General features: G+C 34.4%; 1 protein-coding gene across 1 annotated transcript; it reads right to left on the bottom strand.

The window, feature by feature from the left end:
- Window positions 1–220: 220 nt before the first annotated feature.
- Window positions 221–3,762, bottom strand: LOC144703253 (small ribosomal subunit protein eS12-like). Its single transcript, XM_078575381.1, has 5 exons — window positions 3,630–3,762; window positions 3,482–3,543; window positions 1,649–1,940; window positions 510–575; window positions 221–400 (listed from the first exon to the last, which is right to left on the bottom strand). The coding sequence occupies exons 2-5, from the start codon at window positions 3,487–3,489 to the stop codon at window positions 341–343; spliced, it is 426 nt and encodes a 141-aa protein (XP_078431507.1). The 5' UTR covers window positions 3,490–3,543; window positions 3,630–3,762; the 3' UTR covers window positions 221–340.
- Between the last annotated feature and the right edge of the window lie 7,496 nt (window positions 3,763–11,258).

Raw genomic sequence — 11,258 nt, 5'->3', positions numbered from 1 at the left:
AAACAGAAATTTTTGAATTTTTCAGATAACTATAAGCTATCGTAACATAGACTGATTTCTGCGTTCACCTACAAAATGCTACACATTAAATTAAACACCCATTCCAAAGAAAACAAATTTTACAAAACTGCTTCTATTTCTCAAATTACCATCTGATTGCTTCCAAGGTCAAGCTCGTCTTGCAAAGCAAAGAAATCAGAAACGGATCCCAACACAAAAATTCTAAGAAACTTTTGGGCGACAATCAAAATACAGAGATAATTAAATTCGATGCAAAATTCTCATGGCACAATTCGGGGAGAAAAAAGAAGCCTAGGCAACATTAGGGACACATACAATTTTAATGGGATTTGACGTACTCCTGCACGATGTGCAGGCCCTCGGATTCCTCCCCGTAGTCCTGCAAATATTCCATTAAAATGATCAAGAAAATATATAATTACATGAGAAGAATTTCAGAGCAAACATATGGATGTTTAATTTATTTGATTTTTAATTCGTGCACGCACCTTGACAACCACACAGGAGCATCCGACGACTTTCCTAGCCTTGCCTTCTGAATCGATCTTGCACAGCTGAAACAAAAAGTTCAAATCAGTTTTTAAAAATATGCACTTATTACGAAGATACATTAAAACTAAAGGACAAGTTATTAAGTTAAAACAATTCATGACTCTTTGTATTAAATCTAAGTATGCAATCAGAGAAGGTTGAAACAGGAATCGAGTAATCATCGTTTCACAGAATTTATCTAGCCAAATGGAATACTAAGCGAACAAAGGATAGGTAACGTCCCAAGTTACCATTTAGATTGTAGGAATAAGTTGGTATGTTTTAGAAAAAGCAAAATATACTTACAAAGTCTTGAATAAGATCTGCAGTTTTCGACGATATACTAATAACTTGATATTAGATGCATTAAAAAGGAGCAAGATCAAGCTAAGTAGCCAAAATTAAAGAGAAATGGCCAACTAAGCCGACAGTGCATTCCCAATCTTTTGAAACGCTTCTTAAACACATAGTCCATTTCTACAGTCAAATGAAAATCTTGGTTACAAAAGCACAGATAAGGTATCAAGATCATTAAGATCGCAGAACAATCTTAAAATAATATTTCAAAAATCGTGAAATACAGAGACATAATGCATTACATACGACACAAATGACAATGAACAGCAATACATTCGATGGATTTGTGAACATTTACCGCTTTAACAAGTAGTTCATATCTTCTGACATCTCATGAAAAACTACGGTGACGAAGCTACGATATGATTTCAACGCATATTGACGATTACGCAACATGCTAATTGGCATCACAAATAAAGAACAAAATAAGGCTAAGTCAAACATCCCTATATTTCGTGAACCGCCAAATCCAACCCTTACTACATTTCTCTTGTGCCATAACACAAAGAGGCATATTTACGATGGCATCATAATATAAATATATCTAGGAGAAAGATAAACAGACAGCTATGGTAGCAAAATAAAAGAAAATTAAACCCCTAGTTTATTCCATGAGTTTGTAAACCGCTTCTTAAACCAAATAATTGTACACACAAGTACAAGTATGTTGCAGAGAAACTAATTATGCGTTCAGTAAGCGGTATACGATGACTTAAAAAGACTGAGAAGAGGAAATTACCCCAGCCCATTCACCCAATGTCTTCGCACTTGGGACGGTAACCAGGTGAACATTGTGCTCAGTGCAGAGGGCCTTCACAAGCTTAACATAGTCGGGCTGATCGCAGTCCTCGGCCAGGAGACACAGCTGGGCAGCGTGCTTCTCGATAGCCTTAGCACCCTCGTGAAGGCCACGAGCAACGCCGTCGTGCGCGAGAGCCTTCTTGATAACGAGCTGTAACGCGGTCATGAGGTCCATCGGCTCTCCAAGAGCAGGGGCAGGTACCTCAGCCACCACCGGTGTAGCCTCCTCACTGTCACCCAACCAAATCATCTTATAAGATAATAATTACAAAAAAAGGATAAGAGTGAAATAATTCCTGAGAAAATTTCATGTACTAAGTCACGATCATATATATCAATAGTAATTTTTGGGTTGACCACCGAGTTTTGGGTGGGCTTCCCTCTTTAAATTTAAAAAAAAAAATTAATTTCGGAGAAAAGATCAAGCAAACAGCATGAAGTGAAAAATAAATTCTGATTTTTTTTTGAAAATGGCATGTACTATGTCACAATCATATATATATCAATAGTAATTTTTGGGTTGACGACCGAGTTTCCGGTGGGCTTCCCTCTTTTAATTTTCAACAAAAAATAATTCCGGAGAAAAGATCAAGCAAACAGCATGAAGTGGACAAATAAATTCTGATATTTTTTTTGAAAATGGCATGTACTATGTCACAATCATATATATCAATAGTAATTATTAGGTTGACCACCGAGTTTTGGGTGGGCTTCCCTCTTTTAATTTTCAAAAATAAAATTCCGGAGAAAAGATTAAGCAAAAAGCATGAAGTGGACAAATAAATTTTATATTAATAGTATTTAAACAAAATTCAACATTAGAATATCGTCAAGAAATAACTGACTATCAGAAACAACCATCGAATATGTCCCAAGAAAATTAACAATGCGCCAGAAAATCAGCTAAAAAATAAACCATTATTTCTGGCAAGAATTGTTTAGTTGAAACATTAATTCTGACGATAATAGTATAAGAAAGATATTTATCGAGTACAGCCATTGCACAAAAAATGATTAAAAACGGCCATTATCATGTCTGTCACAGGAAAACTTGCGATGAATCAAGAAAACAAGAACTAGGAAACTACTTGAAGTCAAAATGTAAAATCTCCCAGCATTAGTTTCCGAGGGATGTTTCGTCATGACCAGAGGTCACGAAAACACTGATAAACAGAAATATAAATCTTACATGTCCCACTCAGACATGCGATACATCATGAAAACAAGATCTAAGAACAGCTCGAAATCAAAAAGTGAAGATTATCCGGAACGGATTCTAAAGAAATTTCAGCTTTTTCTTTCAAATCAGATATCCGACAAAAGAAAACGGTTATCCGAACATACCGCGATAAATCAGTGGCGATTCACTGAACTCATCACAAACCAAGTTACACGTTTTTTTTTAGACCGCAAGAGAACTGAGTGGGCCTCCCCGCTATAACTCGACCAAATCGTCTAATAAACCTTATGAAATAGAGAAACGAAACAAGTTTTGGGACCGGTAACAACACGGTTATTGAAATAATTTTCACAAGAAAAAAGATCAAGTAAACATCACAAAATCAAAATTCGGATTCGGCAAAGAATGCTTTTCATTAAAATCTCACCAAACACAAAATTGATACAACAAAACCGAAAACCATCGCATCACCGATACTCCACAAAAACCATGTTAAACTGGTATATTCAGACCGGAAAACCAACAAATAAAGAGGAAAACAACGTTCCGGTGTAAAGCAGACAAATTAATACGATCTCTGAGAGATTATACCTGGCCATTGTTCGTTAGATTGGGCTGTTGACCGAAACGAACCGCGATTCTTACAAGAGGTACTGGCAAGTGAAGAAACAAGGCAGACGCTTAGCTATGAACTGATTCAGGAGGAAATCGAATGGAAAACGAGAGAACGAGAGAATACCTTCGAGAAGGAGCGGCGCCGCGATGATTAGGGTTTTTGCAAAGAGAAAAGAGAGGGGAGAACGATATGATTGCTAAGAGAGGGCTCTGCGCTCTTCTTCTCTCGATCGGACGGCTATAAATCGTCGATCTCTAGCCCAGTAACGGCCAGGCTTTCATTTTTAGAAATTTGAAACAAATCAATAAATATTTCATTTCCTATTATAGACTGGAAGATAAATTCCATAGAAGATTTTTATCCCTGGAATCTAGTTAAATTTCCTGTTTTTTTTCATTTGTAGAATCTGCCTTATTTTGATTTTTTTTGTGTCCCAATAGAAACCTCGAGGCTCGTCCTTTACTAGTGCAATGAAGTGTGAAATTTTTGTGTATGAAATTTTTGTGCAATGAAGTGCGAAATTTTGTACCAAAAGAACGAATTTTTTAATTTTTTACTTTTGAGAAATTGGAAACAAATCAATAAAAATTTCATTTCTTATAGACTGGAAGGTAAATTCCATAGAAGATTGTTATTCCTGAATACTAGTTAAATTTCCTGTCGTTCTGTCTTTGGTAGAATCTGCCTTATTTTGGTTTGTTTATGTGTCCCCATTGAAACCTCAGGGCTCGTCCTTTACGCTGCTCCCAGGGGTGTTTTGTATATGAGTAGAGATTTTTGTGCCAAATTTTGTACCAAGTGAGCAAATTTTTTAATTTCTTCCTTTAGAGAAATTGGAAATAAATCAATAAATATTTCATTTCTTATAGACTGGAAGGTAAATTCCATGTAAGATTTTTATTCCTGAATACTAGTTAAATTTCCTGTTGTTTTGTCTTTGGTAGAATCTGCCTTATTTTGGTTTGTTTATGTGTCCCCATAGAAACCTCGGGGCTCGTCCTTTACGCCGCTCCCAGGGGTGTTTTGTATATGAGTAGAGACTTTTGTGCAATGAAGTGCGAAATTTTGTACCATAAGAACAATTTTTTTAATTTTTTCCTTAAGAGAAATTGGAAACAAATCAATAAATCGTTTCCTCAAGAGGGGAAAGTAAATTCCCAAGAACATTTCTATCCTTTAGTACAAGTTAAATTTCCTGTTTTTTTATTAGAAGAATTTGCCTTATTTTGGTTTGTCTATGTGGCCCAAGAGAAACGTCCAGCCTCATCATTTTCACTGCTCCAAGGGATGTTTTGTATATGAATAGGGATGGTTGTGCAATGAAGTGTGAAAACTTGTACCAAGTGAGCTAATTTTTAATGTTTTTCCTTTTGAGAAATCTGAAGCAAATCAATAAATCAAAATTTGAATCAAATATATTTTTTTCAATTTTTTAATGTATTTCATTTCCTCAAGAGTGGAAGGTAAATTCCATACAAATTACTATCCCTAAATCCTAGTTAAATTTCCTGTATTTTTTTGTAATGGACGAATCTGCCTTTATTTGGTATTTTATGTGGCCAAAGATGAAGATAAGGAACATCAAGGCGGAGGATGAAATAATGAAATCAAGCAAAAAATGCATTACAAGATAATGAGAAAAGAGGAATAAAAGAGAAGAAGACAAAATGTTCAAACAATTGGGAAGAGAAGAAGAAAGAAATTAAATAAATAGGGATAAAAAGGAGAAAATAGGAGGAAAGATCAAGAGAATGAGAATAAAATAATAAGAAAAAGGGAGAAAAAAAAAGAAGAATAGCCACAGTGCACCAAACCATAGTCTTCGGAAGCTCTTTCACCTAAGTTGCAGGTTGTGAGTGGATGATTTATTTGGAAGTTCCTTCAAAATTACACCAAACTGCATAACCACAACACACAAAAACCCTATGTGGTGTGCAATGTTATTGCTCTGCCGGGCGTGCAATGAGCAGTTCAAAAATTTGCATTGTGTTGCATATCCTTCAAAAAACTACAATTTGTAAGAAAATTAGCATATCTATATATGAAGAACGTAAATATTGGGTGAGGGGCTATTAATGCATAGAGGCACAAGGATTACAAGAGTAAGGTAGTGTCAGCCTCATATATAATATGGGAAACATAAAACAGGGAAATATGTTGAGGGCATCCTGACTACTCTTTCTCTTCGTGAACTTCTCGATGCACCCAAACTATGACTGTTTAGAATTCCATGATTTTAAACTCGTAGGCCATAGTAAAAGTAAAACCATCCATCCACAATATCTCTATAATGTCTTAGGGGTAAGGACTGCTAACATAATCGTGGTTGACAATTTGGTCAAATATCACTCAGGGATTTGTACAAATCACTTCAATGAACTATTTTTGCTAAAGAGTGGCCACTATCTATCCCTAGTGTCTCCACACTAATGAATACGGAATGGTCAAACTCATCATATGAGTGAGACTAGATAGTGTTATTTTACTTGGATACTTTGATGTCCTTCTCGAGTATCCTTTTAATAAGAATATTTAAAACAAATACTTATGGACTACTAGTCTATGTATTGTGATCCCATTATAATTTACTAATTCATATCATGTATTCATGGACTTTAATATACGCATCCGATATGCACTATAATGAATGAATAATATTATTGATCAATGGACGAGACATGGAATGTGTAATTAGCATGCTCTCCAAATATATTTCCATCAACACCCCATACGTGATGGAACCGGATAATGCTCTACTTCAAGCTGATGGTCAACCAAATCTGGAGGAACTTTATTTGGTCAGTTAATCACAAACTATGGATCAATGAGGGTGTCGGGGTGGTAAAAAATGTGAATTATTACAAATAGTTTGATAAAAACAAATTCAATTATGAGACACTATCAATTGTTGGGTTCTAGAGGCCTTGATATGGATGAAGATGATGATTCTATGCAGTGGAAGACATGTAACAGAATTATAACGTCATCATTAAAACTATTAAACGAAGTACCTTTACACGGATCACATCAGTTATTTCTTGAACCCTGGAGCGAGCCGAGACGAGCTACTCAAATGTGCAGCCTTTATATGTATCCACACAATCCTCAACATGTCGGATCTCATCCTTCTCATTGACGAGCCCCGTTCTACCTCCACCGTCGTCGTTAGGCCATTCCGATCGCATCGGGCATGGAGAGGGGGTGTGGGGAGAAGGGAGAAGAAAGGGAATGGCCTTTAAATAATTCTGGCTTGGGTGAATTTCGTTCATGGCCTTCCCCTATTTATATTAAGTAGGTATTTTTCATAAAAAACACCAAAACTTAAGTATATCTTATGATGCCCATGTATCAGTCTAGTTAACAACTCCAGTGGCCCAATAACCTTTATTGGCCTTCTAAATTAATTAACTATATCATTATATAGATTAATTAACGTCAGATATATTTCTATCATCAATATGGTCAAAATATAGTCCACAAAATATAATATTGTAAATTACCCAATTACAGAAGAGAGGTAACTAATACATAGAGAGAGTACTACATTTCAAAATGTCATTTTAGAAAGAATAATTCAATATCCACATTGTGGTCAGTGTTAGGATCTAATTTTTGGAAAGTTTCTATTATGCATCGATTAATGAAGCATTTTCTTGCAGAATTCTTGCTCCGTCGCTTCTTCCCTCCGCTCCTAAAGTGATGGAGAAAGCTCAAAGAGCTTCCCTTCATTTACTTCACGGCCACACAACACATAGCTAGAAGTGAGAGGGCACAAAATGAATATTAAGAACTAATAGCACAACTCTTTTAATGTTTTCTCTTTGATTAGTTATTGGTTTGCAAATTTAATTAATAACTCAATTTACACAAACAGAGCAGCTGGAGTCATATATATTAGACGCTCTATTGTCGAGTAAGTTCTTACTAGTTCATCATGAATAGCGCATGCCAGAATTAATATCCAATTAGACACAAATTAAATGTGTGTGTCTGATAGTAAAATGATAATGTCATTGGTTGTCTGATATCATCATTTATACCAATATTAGCATTCAATGGACTTTTTTGTTTGGATACTGATATCGAACATCATTAGTTGATCTCAGGTATAAAATTTGGATATCTTCCAACATATTTTTATAAAATATAGAAGTTCAGTTATACATTATAAAAATATGCATGGATGTTGTAAAAACCTATGTGACAACCACGTAAAATACTTATTTCATTGCGCTTTGAAAATATCATATCATGTCATTTAATGCTAAATAAATGGTTTACTAAGATAATTATTTAGTGGGTAAAAAGAATATTGATTAATCTATTTTCCTATTTGGTTTCTATTTACCTATGTGTTAACTAGTCAGATATGCCTATAAAATAGGGTTAAAATATTTTGTTTCCTATAGTGAATAATTACATTATATATAGGATTTTGTCTTGTCGTTGATGAATACAGAATGACCAGTTTATATGATTTGATAAGAATGAAATCTGATTCTCAATAAAGACAATTAAATTGGTTAGGCTTGTGTAGTTGCTGATAGACCTAAAATATGTGATGTAATTATACATATTTTAAGGGTATTTTGGGACCATTTCCTGTGTATTTCACTCTATTTCATGAAATATTGCATGTCATGCATCAAATGAGACAAATGGTAAAAATGATAAATTTTAATGTCATTTTATGCATGTTATACGATTGAAATATATCTTAGTTAAAATATACATGTCGGAGTTGTTTAAATTTCGAATGTGCTATTTAATATGTTTATGAAAGTGCAGGGGTGAAGCTTGTATTTAATTTTCAGAAAATATAGAGGGAAATATTATAAAAAATATACATATATATACATATAATGGTCAGCTCTTCAAAAAGGGATATTTCAACTATCCTTCGACCACCAAGCCATTACGGCGGCGGAGATCCCATCCGGCGGCGGCAAGAGCAGAAAGAGGGGCGTGACAACCATCTAAACTCTCTTGGAGCTCCGGAAGGCGCCGAAGAGACGCTGAGTTATCCTGGATTCGCGCCAGCGTGGAGGAGACGAGTAAAGATACTGCATACCAAAATTAGGCGACGGCGATTGGCGCCGCCACCTTTGCTCGTCGCATCAGGGCAATTCAGGTGCCATTACGGTTCTCTTTGGTTGAATTTTATGTCCCCTGATACTCTGATGGAATGATTTTGTTCACAATCTGATACTATTCGAGTTTCGTAGAATTTTATCACTGCGATTTCTTTCAAGCATTCCATCGAACACCTCACGTGTTCGATGAATATTTCGTGATTTACCTAAGTTCTATCCCTCTCAACTTTATAAAAATATAAAAAATATATATCGTCTTCTTTTGGTCATTTTGTCGAACTCCTCACGGGGGTTCGACAGGATCAATCTTCTTGACTTTTCTTAATCACTGAGCGAAGCCTTTCGGGCATTCGGTCGAACACCGCACGGGCGTTCGACAGAAACACCCTCTAATATCGACATTCTATCATAAAATCTATATAATACATATTAAAAAAACTTACTATTACTTAAATACTATGAATATCTCTCTAAATCTTGAACTCCTATCGAGCATTTAGTCGAACACCTCTCGGGTGTTCGACTAAATCAACATACGGATGATAAAAATTGAATATATATATATAAGCTATATACGAGAGTATAAATCATATATATAAATATATATAAATACCTCAACTAAATTTAAATAGTATTCTACCTCTTTATATAGGTATAAATACTTACTAAATTTTATTATTCCCTCTTTATCCCTTCCTAACATCTATCTGTACTTACATAAATTCTTACTTATCATATTATAGTTAGATATGTATTCTCTTCCTAACTTCTTATTAATCCATAGATACTTCCCTATATGATCTGTCACTCTTAATGTGCACACTCATTTATATGACTCTTCTTCATTCTTCTATTCTCTCATTGCTAAGTACTCTTCTTAAGTACTTTATATTTCTTAACTAACTACGTTACCCCTATTCTTAAATATAATACTTAATAACTTAATTCTTTCTTATTCTTAGTAGCTATAAAGTATATAGCCATATATCTAATATTTTCCCTTCTGTACCTATCTTATTATAATAATATCTTCTTTAATTATACTTCTTCTTACTCTTATTCTCACTTCTTTATTATTCGTAGTATCCTGATACATATGCCTATAATATCAGATAAGTTCTTATTCTTCTTACTACCCCATTAATCTATATACTTACTAATTACTTAACTCTTCTTATTATCTTTAGTATTATTCCTATATTTTAATAAGTAACAACTCGATTATTGAATTTACACCTAAAGGCCAGTCCCTGTGGAGACGACCTTACTCCCACATATACACTTGAGTAAGTTTCTATACATTTTATAAATTTATTTGATTGTAGGCAAATTAAAATCACAACGACCATTAAAATTAACACCCTAATTTGCCTCCATCAGTTGCCCATTGAGAATGTATCTATCCTTGATTATTTATATTGATCAATCAATGTGATCAGTAAGTGATGAACGATATCAACAAGGAACAAATCAATTTCTTGCCCTCTCTTTCTCACTGAAGGAAATAATTTCATGTTCTCAAAAGATACTCAAGTAGAGAGTACTTACTATATCGGTTTCTTTGTCCATAAATAACATGTCAATATCTGAAATGATTTCTTCAAATAGCTCTTCAAATAATATTTAATGTTGAAGAAAACCTTCGGCTGCAATTTGTGGGTGGTAGCACCCTACCGAGCAGGTAGTAGACTGAAAACGATGTAACTTTTGCTACATGAATAATTTTTCAAAGATGTTTGATTCGTTGGAAAGCTTGAAGTATAAACTATCCACTTTAATGTTTACGTAGAGAAAAAGTTGAGGAAATTGAAATCAAGCATTCGGGAGATTACACAGCCTTATTGTTTGTTCCCCCAAGGGCCAAGTAGTGTTATTTCTCCAAGAATTTTGATCACACTGGAACTCTATCTCCCAAACTATTTTTTAAAAATAATGGATCAAAGAAATATGATGGACTAAGACTCCAACAACAGTTGGGAGCATAAATCCAAGATGAGATAAAAAGAGGATAAGAGAATAAGTATAAGTGCCCTAACTCTGCTAGCCATTTGATTTAATTCCAAGGGTTAGGGAGGACAAGATTTCTTGATTTCCAGTCTACACCCGTGTTCCCTCCTTCCCAGTTTTGAAAACAGGCCTTTCAAATTCAAATTGTGGGTTAGTTCCTCAATTCTTGCCTTTAGTTGATCCAATCCTTGAGGAGATTTGAATGTGATTCTGAAGTGGGATTATTGTGTATTTGGCTCATTCTTATTATCTATTAGATGGCTTAGGTTTCTCCTTTCCTCCCATTTGTATCCCAAATTCACCTTAGTTTTTTTTTTCAAATTAAACTCCAAGAAGATGTGAGAAATCCACTCGACTCTAAGGAGTCAAGGTTAGTCTAAAAAATCAATAAAATATATAGAAGTAGATATTAGAAACATAAATCATAAATTTATCATTTTATCCTTAAATGGTGAATAATGCTAGTGCAAATAAAAAAATATGTGGTAAAAATAGGTATAAAAGTATAATTTTATTGATCAAATTTGACGGTATTACATCCTATTCTTGCTATATTGCTCTCCCTCCCCATTTGTCAGTGATCTTTTAATAATTCTTGAGCAAAACATACACTGACATCCTCAAACCTATATAAAATGTGGATGGTCCTCAG

The sequence above is a fragment of the Wolffia australiana genome, chromosome 5 (assembly GCF_029677425.1).
Source record: "Wolffia australiana isolate 7733 chromosome 5, ASM2967742v1".
Taxonomy (NCBI): domain Eukaryota; kingdom Viridiplantae; phylum Streptophyta; class Magnoliopsida; order Alismatales; family Araceae; genus Wolffia; species Wolffia australiana.
Note: the sequence above shows the minus strand (reverse complement) of the source record. Positions and strands in the feature narration are given on the sequence as shown.

What these genes read in the sequence shown, in the direction of transcription:
- LOC144703253 (XM_078575381.1), bottom strand. An exon ending in CATTGGGTGAATGGGCTGGG is followed by an intron (nt 576 to 1,648) that starts GTAATTTCCTCT and finishes TTTTTGTTTCAG; the next exon opens with CTGTGCAAGATCGATTCAGA. An exon ending in GCTCCTGTGTGGTTGTCAAG is followed by an intron (nt 401 to 509) that starts GTGCGTGCACGA and finishes GAATATTTGCAG; the next exon opens with GACTACGGGGAGGAATCCGA.